Source organism: Rhinoderma darwinii, chromosome 3 (assembly GCF_050947455.1).
Source record: "Rhinoderma darwinii isolate aRhiDar2 chromosome 3, aRhiDar2.hap1, whole genome shotgun sequence".
NCBI classification, from domain to species: Eukaryota; Metazoa; Chordata; class Amphibia; order Anura; family Rhinodermatidae; genus Rhinoderma; species Rhinoderma darwinii.
This window is the reverse complement of record NC_134689.1, coordinates 212,771,322-212,787,757: the sequence shown is the minus strand read 5'-3', so window position 1 is coordinate 212,787,757 and position 16,436 is coordinate 212,771,322. Positions and strand designations below refer to the sequence as shown.

General features: G+C 37.2%; 1 protein-coding gene across 1 annotated transcript in view; it reads left to right on the top strand.

Moving 5' to 3' along the window:
* HGF (hepatocyte growth factor) overlaps positions 1-16,436 on the top strand; it is a 125,512-nt gene that overhangs the window by 18,611 nt on the left and 90,465 nt on the right. Inside the window, exons 2-5 of the mRNA XM_075855074.1 lie at positions 4,941-5,106; positions 6,365-6,477; positions 7,648-7,762; positions 11,417-11,559. Coding sequence (XP_075711189.1) covers positions 4,941-5,106; positions 6,365-6,477; positions 7,648-7,762; positions 11,417-11,559 — 537 coding nt within the window. The remainder of the gene's footprint in view (positions 1-4,940; positions 5,107-6,364; positions 6,478-7,647; positions 7,763-11,416; positions 11,560-16,436) is intronic.

Below are 16,436 nucleotides of genomic sequence, written 5' to 3'. Positions count from 1 at the left end.
CTAGGTGTCACTGCCTCGCTGTGGGACAACTGTCCCGCACTGTAATCATGTTTTCAGTATGGGACAGTTGTCCTGCAGCGATGCAGTGACACCTAGCATCATAGATAAGTATGATGCTAGGAGCCACTGCGTTCGGTCCGGGAAATGTGGCCGAAGACCGAACACACTCGTTATCACAGACTGAACACACTCGTGTGTGGGGCTCCTTAGACTTCAATGGTCATTTTTCAATCCCCAAAATAGATGAAAGTAGTGCATGCTGCGTTTTTAAAATAGGTGCGTATTTTATACACCCATGTGAATAACCTCAAAAATTACCATTATATCCGTATTAGACTAGGGCAACAACAAGACATTTGTCGTGCGACATCAAATCGCATTAACGTTGCATGACAAAAAAGGGGAATGCAATTTGTATGCAATTTGATGCTCTCTTAGGGCATGACCACACATGGCGGAATTCCTCCGCAACTGTCCGCATCAATGCCGCACAGAATCTGCGTTGCAGATTCTGCAGCGGATCTGCACAAAATGTGCAGAAAATTGATGCGGACTGGCCGCTGCGGACTGCAGGAAAAGTGCTTCTCTTCTCCCTATTCAGTGCAGGATAGAGAGAAGGGACAGCACTTTCCCTAGTGAAAGTCAAAGAATTTCATACTTACCGCCCGTTGTCTTGGTGACGCGTCCCTCTTTCGGCATCCGGCCCGACCTCCCTGGATGACGCTCCAGTCCATGTGACCGCTGCAGCCTGTGCTTGGCCTGTGATTGGCTGCAGCCGTCACTTACACTGAAACGTCATCCTGGGAGGCCGGACTGGAGACAGACGCAGGGAGTTCTCGGTAAGTATGAACTTATATTTTTTTTTACAGATACATGTATATTGAGATCGGTAGTCACTGTCCCGGGTGCAGAAACAGTTACTGCCGATCGCTTAACTCTTTCAGCACCCTGGACAGTGACTATTTACAGACGTCTCCTAGCAACGCTCCCGTCATTACGGGAGCCCCATTGACTTCCTCAGTCTGGCTGTAGACCTAGAAATACATAGGTCCAGCCAGAATGAAGAAATGTCATGGTAGTAAAAACAATACGCTCCGCAGCACACATAAGATCTGCGGACTTCATTGCGGAATTTTGACTCTCCATTGAAGTCAATGGAGAAATTCCGCCATGAGTCCGCAACCAGTCCGCCACTGCTCCGCAACAGACAGAGCATGCTGCGGACACCAAATTCCGCTCCGCAGCCTATGCTCCGCAGCGGAATTGTACGCATCGTGTAAACGAACACTGCTAAATTAAAGTGAAAGTCAATGGAGAAACGGCTCCGCTGCGGATTAACGCTGCGGAGTGTCCGCAGCGGAATTTAAGTGAAATTCCGCTATGTGTGAACCCGCCCTTAAAGCGCACACATTTTTAGGGCTCGATTTGTGCGTGATACACATGCAGCTGTGAATCGCAATTTTTTTTATACATGATTTTATGAACACCTATTGTACACAAGCTGTACGCGAGTCACAGTTGCAAGCAATTTACATTTCTGTCTATGGAAAACCATGTGACATGCGATTTGCAACCCAAAAACCAGCAAGTTTAGATTGTTTTCGACGGTCGTGTTGCAGTCGCGTCAGGTTGCATGTCGCAACACTACAACACTACCACATAGCAATCGTTAGCTGCAATGTCGCAAGCAACATGTGATTTTCTTGTTGCTTAACACATGTGGCCGTGTAGCCCTAGCCTTATAGACAGAGAAAACCAAATAGAATACGGATTAAAAATACGCTCATATGAAAGCAGCCTGTGTGATTTATTTCAGACCTGATGAGATCTGGCCAACACTGTTCTTTTATCCTGTTCAATGGTTCAATACTCTTTAAAAAAACACTGCAGTTATGAATTTAGGATATTAAATAAACTATTAGAATGGACATGACTTTTATTTTAAAATAAGTTGCATCTCAATCCCTTAAAATGACTGATATATTTACTGTAGGTGGTCTTGCACTGGAATATCTTAGTAAAAAAAATGCAGAAATTTTAAAAATAGCAAGAAGGAAAAGGGGTAAAGTCAATCCCAGGAGCATTTCCTCAAATACTTCCTGCAATGTCAATCAATCACATTATTGTTGTCACGCTTCAAATAATCCCACTGGGGCTCTGCATATAGAGCAGCGTGCTCTTCATGATATACAAACCACATACCATTTTCTATTTTTATATGATTTCTATGAAACTCTGTTGTCATTTCTTGTACTATCGACAATTTTTTTTTTTTTTTAAATCCTTTGCAATGCAGTTATGAATGGAATGTTATAATTGACATGGGTTATCTAAAGGGATTGTCTGGTTTGGACGATACCTTTTTTGTTAGACGGACCCTCCCCCCCCATTGATTAATTGATTTTTGGATGTCCCCCTCATAGTTACATAGTTTGTACGGTTGAAAAAAGACACATGTCCATCAAGTTCAACCAAGGGATGGGAAAGGGGAAGAGGGATGGGAAAGGGGAAGTAAAAAATGTCTACACATAGCAGTTAATATTTTTTTGTTCTAGGAAATTATCTAAGCCTTTTTTAAAGCCATCTACTGTCCCTGCTGTGACCAGCTCCTGTGGTAGGCTATTCCATAGATTCACAGTTCTCACAGTAAAGAAGGCTTGTCGCCTCTGCAGGTTGAACCTTTTTTTCTCCAGACGGCGGGAGTGCCCCCTTGTTTTTTGAGGGGGTTTTACATGGAACAGGATTTCACCATATTTTTTGTATGCGCCATTCATATATTTATATAAGTTAATCATGTCCCCCTTAGTCGTCTTTTCTCAAGGCTAAATAGGTTTAGTTCTTTTAATCTTTCCTCATAACTTAGATTCTCCATGCCCCTTATTAGCTTCGTTGCTCTTCTTTGTATTTTTTCCAACTCCAGGGCATCCTTTCTATGAACTGGAGCCCAGAACTGGACTGCATATTCTAGATGAGGCCTCACTAATGCTTTGTAAAGTGGTAATATTACATCCCTGTCCCGCGAGTCCATGCCTCTTTTGATACACGACAATATTTTGCTGGCTTTTGAAGCAGCTGATTGACACTGCATGCTGAAATTTAGTTTATGATTTACAAGTACACCCAGATCCTTCTCAACAATTGACTCCCCCAGTGTAGCTCCCCCTAGGACATATGATGCTTGCAGGTTTTTCGTACCCAGATGCATAACTTTACATTTATCTACATTAAACTTCATTTGCCAAGTGGACGCCCAAACACTTAGTTTGTTTAAATCTGCCTGCAATTCACAAACATCTTCCATAGTCTGAACTATATTGCATAGCTTGGTGTCATCTGCAAAAATAGAAATAGTGCTATTAATCCCATCCTCTATATCATTAATAAATAAGTTGAATAAGAGTGGTCCCAGCACTGAACCCTGGGGTACACCACTTATAACTGGGGACCATTCAGAGTAGGAATCATTGACCACAACTCTCTGGATACGGTCCTTGAGCCAATTCTCAATCCAATTACAAACTATACTTTCTAAACCTATAGTCCTTAATTTACCCATTAGATGTCTATGAGGGACAGTGTCAAATGCCTTTGCAAAGTCCAAAAACACTATATCCACAGCGGCCCCTCTGTCTAGGCTTCTGCTTACCTCTTCATAAAAACAAATCAGGTTGGTTTGACAGCTTCTGTCCTTTGTAAAACCGTGCTGGCTGTCACTTATAATACTATTTATTGTCACATAATTCTGTATATAGTCCCTCAATAGCCCCTCAAACATTTTCCCCACAATTGATGTTAAGCTTACTGGTCTATAATTACCCGGCGAAGACCTAGAGCCCTTTTTGAAAATAGGCACCACATTTGCCCTGCACCAGTCCCTTGGCACTATACCACTCATGAGAGACTCTCTAAATATTATGAAGAGGGGGACAGAAATAACTGAACTAAGCTCTTTAAGAACTCTAGGGTGTAACCCATCTGGTCCCGGGGCCTTGTGTACATTTATTTTATTTAATTTAGCTTGGACCATATCTACATTCATCCAATTCAGTATATCAACTGATATATTAACAGCACTGGCACCGGCTACATCAGCTGCTCCTTCTTCTGTTGTATATACAGAGCGGAAGAACCCATTTAGTAACTCTGCCTTCTCTTGATCCCCTGTGACCAACTCCCCATTACCACTATCTAAGGGTCCTACATGTTCAGACCTGGGCTTTTTTTGCATTTATATGCTTGAAGAATTTTTGGGGATTTGTTTTACTATCCTTGGCCACCTGCCTTTCATTTTGTATTTTTGCTGATTTTATTACATTTTTACAGATTTTATTAAGCTTTTTATATTTTACAAAGGCTGCAGATGTACCCTCAGATTTGTATTTTTTAAATGCCCTTTTTTTGTCATGTATTGCCCCTTTCACAGAAGGTGTAAGCCATGTGGGGTTTAATTTTAGTCGTTTATACTTGTTACCTGTAGGAATACATTTTGCACTATAATTACCCAAAGTAAGGACTTACAGCTGACAATGCATATCAGAGCAAAAACCAAGCCATGGGGAGGAAAGAACTGCCTGTAGTGCTCAGAGACAGGATTGTGTGGAGACACAGATCTGGGGAAGGGTACAAAAACATTTCTGTTGCACTGAAAGCTCCGAATAGCACAGTGGCCTCCATAATTCCTAAATGAAAGACGTTTACAAAATTTGAAAAAAATTTGTAAAATTCTGTTTTCACTTTGTTATTGTGGGGTATTGAGTGCTGAATTATGGGAAAAAACTTGAATTATTTTTTATTTTAGTACAAGGCTTCAACATAACAAAATGTGAAAAAGTGAAAGGGTCTAAAGACTTTCCGAATGCACTGTACATTGGTAACATATCAACTGGGGACTGAGGCTTGTACAACTTTTTCTTATTCTTGTGAATATTTTATTTCTACAGAGGGCAAGATAAGGAAACGTAACAGCCTGCATGATTATACAAAGACTTCAGACAATACTTTAATGAGAATCAACAAGGAACTTAAGATGAAAACTAAATTTTTTAACACCACAGAGAATTGTGCCAAAAGATGCAGTCGAAATAAAGGGCTAGCCTTTACTTGCAAGTAAGTAGACAACCAATATTATTACAGCTACTATTTAAAATTGATATTATACCTCACCCTTCTCTGTGTGGGAACTTCAAGTACTTCCAAGAGTTACTTGGGATATGCCAATTTTGTTCATCTGCTAAACATATGTAGGCTTGGCTGCATACACTTGGCTGCATACAGGCTTGACTTTCATCAGTTGTCTGGTAAATGTAAAAAATATTTGTTGTGTTTCGTAATGGTTCACTGTCAATTCATAAAATTCCATACCTATATGTATGAATATATCTATGTCTCCTCTCTCTCCCCATCTCTCTCTCTCTCTCTCTAAATAAATATATATATATATATATCTTAGTAAAAATGTAATTATGGTTACCATGTAAATTCGCATAAGGCCTTCACAAAATACAGTTGTGGGATGGTGCAGAACTGGGGGGATATTTTTTTTTCTAGCAAGGTGACAACCCCTACAGGAGCTGTACTGGCAACCATTTCCTATTGCTAAGTTTAGAAAATGAGTAGATAGGAAAATACAGATATATATATATATATATATATATATCTATATCATATATATATATATCTATATAGGTAGAGTGAGAAGAGAACCACTCGTTGCCTTACAATATAATATATACACATATATTTATATATTGGTGATTTAATATTTATTTTTTCCCTTACCTATTGCAATATAATGTGTATTTTTCTTGTACACACGTACAATTATCCTTTGATACAGTAAGTGCCCGGGGATCTACAAACAGAACAATGTAATTCAGAAATATCAGGTTCCCTACTGTAAGTCTTGATCAATGTTTCAGAACCTTGGAATTTGTGTAGTGCGAAAGATTATTCTTCCTGTGAGTATAATTAGGACAGAAGCATAAGAACATAATCACCCAGACATACTGTATTTAATCTAGAATTGCCATGGCTTTTTCTATGATGCATGTCATGACATTACTGTATAGGTAGAAGCATGCAGGTACTTTCACTATATATATATTTGACCCACTCAATAGGATTGTATTGTAAATGATCAATATTATATTTGTGCTGCATAATTATAATGAATGCTGAAGAATCAAACACAGTCAAGTTCTTTGATAAACCAATGTGCCCCTATATAGTTAACCATGTAATGAGTCAGTCTACATTCCTACTTTAATGCCAACCTATTTGATTGAAGCACAAAAGGCTGTAGTTTGCTAAAGTGGAATTAAAAGAAATCTGTGTTTAATGCTAATAAATGCATTATTCTCTCCAGGGCGTTTGCTTTTGATAAAAACATAAAGAGATGCCACTGGTTCTCTTTCAATAGCTTGTCAACAGGAATAAAGAAGAAACTAGATCATACATTTGATCTTTTTGAAAAGAAAGGTAACATTTATTCTTATGAAATGCTTTATGCAAAAAAAAAATGCTATATATTGTTGCTGTATGTTTTAGAACTACTTACATTTAGTGCGGCTGTTTTTGGGTTAATTTCAATATTTTAATTATTTGTGAAAGCGGAATTGCATATAAAAGTAGTTGATGAAGAATTTAAACTCTTACACTTTATTCATAATGAAATAATATAGTGGTAATATATTAATAATATTCAGTATGTGGTATGCATTTCAAAAATATTAACATATTTATTTCTTAAATTATAATTCATGAAAGTCCTTTTATCAGTCTTAGATGTTTAGTCTGTTAGGTTTCATATTCAGATCATTTGAAATATGGATTATTAGGTTGAGAAGTGAATGCCTTCATTCTGTATCTACCAGGAACAAGGGCGTACATATAAAGGCAGACCTTGCAACTGCTAGGGAGTCCCAGGACAGAGGGGCCCAGCCCTGTTTGATCCTTCCCTTTTGCTTTTGGGGGATGAGAGCTTGTATAGGACTTCCCTCTCTAGATAAACTGCAATGTTAGCAACAAAGGGATTGGGAATTGGCTCAAGGGTCATGGTTAAGTGTGGAGGGGGAAAACAAACACAAGACCCATCTTTCGTAGGTGGCAAAACTTGGAATTATAATGGGTTTCCCCTTTTTACTATGAATGCACGATCAGGAATTTGGTCTTTTTTTGCGAACTTCTTAGGCAGTGCATACTTTCCATAGAGGCAGGCCATGTGGCTGCTATAGGGCGTTTGGAGGGAGAGGGCCCAGCCCTGGCTGCTCTCATCCCCATTGTGGATGGGTCACAAGAGCATGTGCAGGACTCTCCTTTCCAGAGGGTCAGGAATGTTGGCATCAAGTTGGTGAGGAATTGGCCCAAGGTTCATGTAAAGTGCATTGAGGAGGAAAACAACACTGAATCTTTCTGTCTTGGGTGACAAAACCTGGCACCGAATAGAGGGGTCATTTTTATCTTTTCTATGGGGCCATATTTCTTCTATGTATGCCACTGTTCTTAGGGATCAATGACTCCTATTTCACATGGTATGAATATTATGCCTATTAAGAGATTAATCGGGTGTGAATGCACATTGAATTTATAGGTATATAAATGAATTACCAATTCAGATCAAGTAATTGTACTTTTTGAAAAAAAAAACAGATTATGTCCGTGATTGTATTAATGGAAAAGGCAGTAATTACAAGGGTTTACGGAATACAACGAAGAACGGTTTTACATGCCAGTCATGGAATTCAATGGTCCCACATGAACACAGGTAGGAATGAAATGACAATATATACCTCACATAAATATAATCTACTTGAAACGAATGCAAGTCCATTATACTACTGACACAGAACCCAGAAAACATTCAATTGGATTGTGAAGAAAATTATAATTAATGATATTTTTATTCCAAATTATGTAAATTAGTATTTTAAATGATCGCTAAATTTTTTAATAATTAGGGTGGTTTTTAACTCTAAGCCAGACAACTCTTTTACCAACCCCCTTTTGTTTTGGGGCACTTGATCATACTATAGCCTTAAGAGAATTAAGACTAACTTGGATAGATAGATAGATAGATAGATAGATAGATAGATAGATAGATAGATAGATAGATAGATAGATAGATAGATAGATAGATAGATAGATAGATAGATAGATAGATAGATAGATAGATAGATAGACCAGGTCTTGTGGTTTTTCCAGACTGAAATAATAGCTCAGATTGAAAGGTCATTTGTTGTCCCTTTAGATTAACATACTGTAAGTAAATTAGCTAACACCAGTTGCTTGTGGCTAACAAATTATGGTCATTATATTACTAAGTGCAAAGGTCCCATTAGTCCTATATGATATATGGCCCAAGGGTACTATTCTTCAAAATAATTGTTAGTGCTTTCCCCTCTGGTAATCACCTGCATGAAGTAGAACATTTGATTGACCTGACAGTCTGAAACATCAGCAGAGAACATTAACTGAGTAGTGTACGGTGTGAAATAGAGGAGTAACGAAATAAAATAAAAAATATAAAATATATATATATATATATATATATATATATACACTAGTCCTCAGTGAATTAGAATATCATCAAAAAGGTAATTTATTTCAGTAATTCAATTCAAAAAGTAAAACTCATATATTATATAGATTCATTACACACAGGGATCTATTTCCAGCATTTTTTTCAAGTTCAAGTCCAGAGTCAGCGCAGCGTCTACCAGGAAATTTTCGAGCACTTCATGCTTCCCTTTGCTGACAAGCTTTATGGAGAGGCTGATTTCATTTTCCAGCAGGACTTGGCACCTGCCCACACTACCAAAAATACCAATACCTGGTTTAATAACGGCAGTATCACTGTGCTTGATTGGCCAGCAAACTCGCCTGACCTAAACCCCATAGAGAATCTATGGGGTATTGTCAGGAGGAAGATGAGAGCCACCAGACCCAACAATGCAGACGAGCTGAAGGCCGCTATCAAAGCAACCTGGGCTTCCATAACACCTCAGCAGTGCCACAGACTGATCACCTCCATGCCACGCCGCATTGATGCAGTAATTCATGCAGAGTCGCAGCCCGACCAAGTATTGAGCTCATATACTGTACATAATTTTCAGTAGACCTACATTTTGGTATTAAAAATCATTTTTTAAATTGGGCTTATATAATGTTCTAATTTTCTGAGATACTAAATTTTGGGTTTTCATTAACTGTTACCATAATTATCAACATTGAAAGAAAAAAAATGCTGGAAATAGATCACTCTGTGTAATGAATCTATATAATATTTGAGTTTTACTTTTTGAATTGAATTACTGAAATAAATTACCTTTTTGATGATATTCTAATTCATTGAGAAAGACTAGTCTATAAACACACACACTTCATGTTCATTAGTTGTGGTGGCATTATTTCTATGGTTTGTGATGATCAGTGGCTAGAGATTTATTTCCATGAGATGAACTGAATTATTCATGACTATAGACATTTTATTAAAGGTCTAGCTTATTGACCAGACTATAAGTTTTTCATAGGTATTACCAAATACAGCATGATGCCAGGTTTAGATTCTGTCCATATACAGCTATTGCATGCTGCTTAGATTATTATTGTTTTCACATCATGCAGTACAATCAGAGCTTACAACGGTCATCTGACAAATGAAGTAGCCGCACGCTATTTTGTTTATTAACCCCCCAAAAATATCATGATGTCATTAGTACAGACTCATGTGCAGAGCAATTATAAAAAGAAAGAATTAAACACTTGAACATTTGCTGCTTGTTAATGTGTGGGCTGAAAGTCACAGAACAACCTCATCACAACATCTGTTTTTAGGACGGTGGTTTCCATGTTAATGTCAAGGAATGCATTGTGTAGTAATTTTGGGTTATTTTCTGTATTTTTTTTTACTAGAGAGGTTTGTAGTAATGTTCTGTTTTATGTCATTTCCGATCATGAGAACTGAGAAACGTAAACTGAGTCAGCCCCTTTCCCCTAATGACTTATTTCCTCTTTATTCGTATTGGTGCGTACAAGTTATGTTTGGAGAACATTTTATATTTTGGCAACAATTTCATCACCAACCCCCCCCCCCCCCCCCCATTCCCCAAAGAATACAGATGTAGGAGGGCTGAATTGGTCAAATCAGCAATGCTGAGATAAGACAAGATATCAAGATGTGTTATTTAGGGTTTTCAAGGAACTGTAGCATACTAGGGTACTGGTTCTCCTTGTTGAGAAACTGCAAAAGGTAGGGACTACTTATGGGAATATTTCCTGGGAAGTATGCAAAATAGCTCTGCTACAGAAGGAAGAAAACTATCTCTTCAAGCATTGTAGTTCTGTTAGGAGTAATGTATGTTTGTTAAGAGGTACATTTTTATATCACTCAAGGTGATATTATAAGAAATTCTACAAAAGACAATGGATTAAATTGCAATGGAATAACCAAATTAGTTATTGTTAAAGTGCCATATTGAACATGACATTTCACTTCATTTATAATTTTATCTTAATATATACAAAATCCTATAAACTGGGTAGAAGAGAGGATTTGGGTAGGGGTTGAGAGACGGTGGTATGGGGTTTTTATGATTTGTGTATTTCAATGTACTGTATTTGTGTGTATATGGATACCATATGCAATTGTATATTAATTATTCTATTGTATATTTTGAAAACTAATAAAAAGCATATATATATATATATATATATATATATATATATATATAAAATAAACTTGGTAGAAGTTTAATGGGAATGATCGGACCTCATAATTGAAATTCATGACTTGAACAGCCAGATTGTTTGATACTGTATATAATTTTAAGTCAGCTTTCATAAAGGCCCCTACGAGAGAAGGCCAATATACTGTATGCAAACATATCTCCATAAGATTATCCATAGAAATATGTAAGTGTATGTTTGTTCTAGTATTCATATACAAATACTAATCATTTAGAAATGACGTTCATCAAGTCTCTACTACTACTCCTATTTTCTGTACACTAAGCATTGCATTTCTAAATACTAAATGTTTGCTAGTTTTATGGCTCGTTTGTTTACAAATTATTTACAAGCCGTTTAGTATCTAATTACAAGACAGCACTTTCCAATGTATATCATTAGCTTTTACCTATGAGAAGAAGCATCTCATCTAATAATATCCATTCAGCTGTCACAAGAAGACTAGTAATTAGTAGTGTTTACAATGTCAGCTGCTAATTAATATTGCTAATTTTGGGAGCAGTGCTATGGCTAACATTACGACTGGCATGATTGGCATATGTAGGGCAAGGTATATCATGAAAATGAAGGCATACTAAAACATATTTACAGTAGTAGTGCATGCAAAATTTTCATACTAACTATTATAACACCACTTACTACAACATGTGCTATAATGTCATTTTAAAACTAGCTTTTTGCATTCGAGCTATCAAAGTAAAGACCTCAATGAAAACTATTGTCGAAATCCAAAAGGAGAAGAAGGGGGACCTTGGTGTTTTACAAAAAACCCGAAAGTTCGTCATGAAGTATGCAGTATTCCATCATGCTCAGAAGGTAAATCTTTAAGAAACCTCTTAAAAGGTTGATAATAAGAATAATATATGAATGTTAAAAAACACTGACCATTGTATTCTATAGTATTCAATAATCCGCGTTCCCATTTTCACCATGTGCATGAAGTCTAAATTAAAATAACCCAGTTCTTGTCCTAGTCAACTGGAAATGAATTATGTGAAGTTGCAAAGACACCCAAGGAAATGCTAACCACTTTGGTATTCAATTTGCAATGGTCCAAACAAGTAGATTTTGCCACTGCAATGGCTGAGTTGGAGTTGTTTACATGCTAAGATTATTTTGGTACTGATCCTGAATATTTACGACTACAAACTATTTATACGGGTTTCAATAAAGATGGGCAACTATTGATATATTCTGTAAACAGATTCTATAACTTTTTTTCTTACAATTTTTCTGTTATTGCAGTATCTGGAGTGGCATTATGATATTTTTTTTTTATCCCTGGATATAGTCTGAACTAACCTAGCATATAGCAAGCATATTGAAACTGTCATGTTCTAAAAATAGTTTTCTGCAAAATGGAGAGTTTCTAGGACACCACAATAAAATTTGGGCTCCCTGATGCCTTTTCCTATTATGTATTTACTATTGACTTTTAGTCCTTAAAGATGGAATTTGGTAAAACGTAGGCTAGGTGCCACTTGCATAAAGAGTTTTGTTCCTTTTTACAAACTCTTAAAGGGTACGCACACCTTGGCAACTAATATATTTGTATTGCTACAATGAATCTAAAATAAAAAATCTAATTTGCAAATAATTCTCCTACTTAAAGAGGCTCTGTCACCACATTATAAGTGGCCAATATTGTACATAATATGATCGGCGCTGTAATGTAGATTACAGCAGTGTTTTTATTTAGAAAAATGATATTTTTTGACGGAGTTATGACCTATATTAGCTTTATGCTAATGAGTTTCTCAATGGACAACTGGGCGTGTTTTACTATTGACCAAGTGGGCGTTGTGGAGAGAAGTGTATGATGCTGACCAATCAGAGACACTACAGAAGTGGTCAGGATTCTGAATACACATCACGTCCTGGCTGGAGGTAATGTATATTCATTATCAGGACACTGCAGTAATGTTAGTGTGTGTGTATGTGGCTGCACATAGCGATATAGCTATATCGCTATCTGCAGAGTAAATGAATGGAGAGAAGTGTATGACGCTGATGGGGCACTGATTGATCAGCGTCACACTCTCCTCTATACAACGCCCACTTGGTCAAAAAGTAAAACACGCCCAGTTGTCCATTGAGAAACTCATTAGCATAAAGTTAACATAGGTCATAACCGTGAAAAATGATCATTTTTCTAAATAAAAAACACTACTGTAATCTACATTACAGCGCCAATCACATTATGTACAAGATAGGCCATTTATAATGTGGTGACAGAGCCTCTTTAACAAATGTACATTAACATAAATAAGTGGTTAGTTGCAAAAGAATTAAAACTTCAGGATCACTGTATGCAAGGTTTGTTTGCAGTCTGTAACCATAGAAACACATAGGTCTGCATAGGAGCTCTAGAATCAAAACGGAAGATTCAAGACAACTTGTATACTTTTATTTTTATTTTTAGATGCATTGGAGCAATTAAAATAATTATTTTTCAAAAGTGGACAAACTTTAAATCAACAGAAATGTCATGGTACAGAAAACCACTTAAAATAACATCGCTAGACACAAGTACACAAGCACAAATGGTTGGAAAACACTATCACTGTGTTTGTTTTATAGCCAATTAAATTCCATGCTTTGGCGGTTTTATTCTCTAAATTCGAAGCAGGTGGAACTGTTGAAACCCAATGGTTACAGACATATGTTTTTTTATGCCTTACCATATCTGAATATAAACGTGATAAAAAATTATTTTAATAGATTTAATGGCAACATCTTCTGAAAGTAATCTTACTTGCCCTCTAAATTACGTACTTTTATTTAAGACATCATTTTATGTTTATAACTGATGGCTCTGGGAAAATGCTGGAAGATAGTTTGGTATTTTTCCTTTATACATAAAATATAGCCCTTCCATTACAGGCCTTACAGGATGCTTATTCTTTCTGTTCACGAGAGGCAGTTAACGTAAAGACAAGTTTATTCCCAATAATATATCCTGCATCTTCCCTAAATATATTTACAAAGGATTTCAAAAACTTCGTAACATTTTGTTTTTACTGCAGCCAGTCATCATTGTTTTCTTTAACCTTTTTGTTGCCAGGTGTTTTGAGACAGTTTTTATACTTTTTACTTATACAGATAAAAACTGAATTATAAAATAAAAGAAATATTATACCATTATACTCATATAATCATATATTTTCTGAAAGTAAATACCTGGCTCATTGTGAAAATGCCACCCAGAACTTTATACTCATAGGCGCCTACATCTGATTTTGAATCAAAGCATAATATTTTGTAAAAAAAAATGCAGAAAAATTCGAGTTTGTAGCTAAAAGTCTGACCCAAACAGCAGAGCCTTAGATGCACAAAACTACCTAAAAATAAAAGTTCATTACGAGTTTTTACATGCCACTTATGCCTAACTCAGCATGTAAAATTCTTCACGAATGTGACGACAAATGGCCTGATTAGCCAAAGTGGTGTGTGCCCATTTCCCAATAAGTATTTCAAATGCAAAAAAACTAGCTAAATCATGCTGATCCGACGCTGGCGACATGTCTATTAATGCTCTGCTTTATTAGAGATGTTGCTACATTAGGTAGCAATGGTGTTGATTCTTATTGATCTATGCCACTGTAAAACTCATGGGAAGCTTGGAATAGATCCGCAGTACAGACTTGGAGGTTGCTTGTAAGAAAGGACATTTATTTCTGCATTATATGTAAATTTGTAGCAACGTTTCGGACTACATGAGTCCTTCATCAGGCTAAAGGAATGCAGTGCTGTTGCTTACGTGGAACCTCCTGAAAATCTGACGGAGGTGAGCAGATCAAATGTGCAGAGCGGCATCAGCAGATGCTACATGTGCATGACCGGAAGTTGCCATGACCGCAAGCACTTTCGTTAATGCTAACAACTCTCCGAGCATCCTAGTTGTTATAGCTACATGTGCTTCCGGTCATGCACATGTAAAGTCTACTAATGCCGCTCTGCACATTTAAACTGCTCGCCTCCTTTAGACTTCCAGAAGGTTCCCCATGAGCGGGTTAGCCTGATGAAGGACTCATCCAAAACCATACTGTGAAATAATATCCATAAGGATTGTAGAAAGAAATGTATTTTCCTGAAAGCAACCGCCAAGGCTGTAGTGCGGTTGTATTCCAAGCTTCTCTGTATTTGTTACTCCTACAGCAATGGGGACTTGAACAAGCATAAAGCATACACACTTTTCCCATTGGTGAGTGCGCCAATTGCAATACTGTAAAAATCATAGTTATTAGTGCCATGACCAGTAAATGTAAATACTGCTTGTGGTAATATTTTCTTTTATTCAAGACCTTGCTGCCTCACGTGCAGTTCTACTTGCAGCTATTGCTAGACTACAATTTCATTGCACACCCAAGTGGAAGGCCTCATGCACACGACAATGTTTTTTACTGTCCGCAAATACGGATCCGCAAATATGGATGCACATCTGTAGCTGTCCATAATTGCGAACAAGAATAGGACATGTTCTATATTTTGTGGATCATTTCTACGGCCCGGACACACATCCGTAGATATACTGAAAGGTGTCCGTAGGTTTCCTGTAGAAATGAATGGGTCCGCAATTTTATCCGTAATTACCTGAGCCGTAATTAGGGAGGAAAACTACGATCTTGTGCATGGGGCCGAAGAGTTTCCATGGATCACTTCTTGTAAATGGCAGCAGCGATCCTTAATAAAGATTTTTCAAGCCAACGATAAGTTATCTATGGTCAGAAAATATTGACGTGTAAAGGGGCCTTAAGGGAAATGTCTACGTCACACAATCGCAGATTTACTCAGACATCATAAACTCCGGAAACGTTTTCAATTTTATAGTTCAAAACCATTAGAATGTGTTTTAACTAAGTCAACATGAAATTTAAGGGAAGCTTTTAGCAGGAGAAAACTTCCTGGAAGGCTTAGTAATGTAGTGTAGCAGGAAGCAGACGTATCACACAGGTGTGCTTTACAATTATAATCTCACTTGCATACCTTAGAAATTGTTCCTGTGATGTTTCCACAAGCTCTATAGTCATTTCTAGTACAGTGAAATATTTAGACACTCCCATCTTTTCCATGACCTTCTAAAGAGTGATTGATGTACAGCATCTACTCTACGCTATTACGTTCACAAAATGAGCCAGATCACAGGGAACTGTACATGCGTGAGATTTGGATGCATAGGTAATGACACTGAATATCAACAGCACATCAATCATCTGTGTAATGGAAGGCAATTTTTGTAGAATTTTTGCTCCAAACCCTTGTGACAGTTAAATAGTCAGTGGAACGTCCGATTTTTAAGGCATGCCAGGGAGTTCAGAATTATAACGCACAACTTTGTAATAAGTATCCTACATGCTGCACTACAATACAAAAATATGTTTTTCCCTGCTGGCAGATTCTCTTTTAATATTTCCTTAAAGGAACTTACTTCAAATCAAGACTCTAAAGTGGATCTGTCTGCTGAATATGCTGCCCTATGCATAGCTACAGCTCCGTATACCTAGTAGCCAAAACGGCACAAATAAAGTTATGCTGTTTGGCTAAGAGCTCTGAAAGAATATAGTGGACTCATAGCTATGAGTCTATTGTATACATGAGGGGAGAGCTCTCATTGCCTTCTACCTCATTTCTGGTTTTTAATTGACAGGATGCTTTGTATTCATGTATACAGAGCAGCCTGCTAGTCACCACAG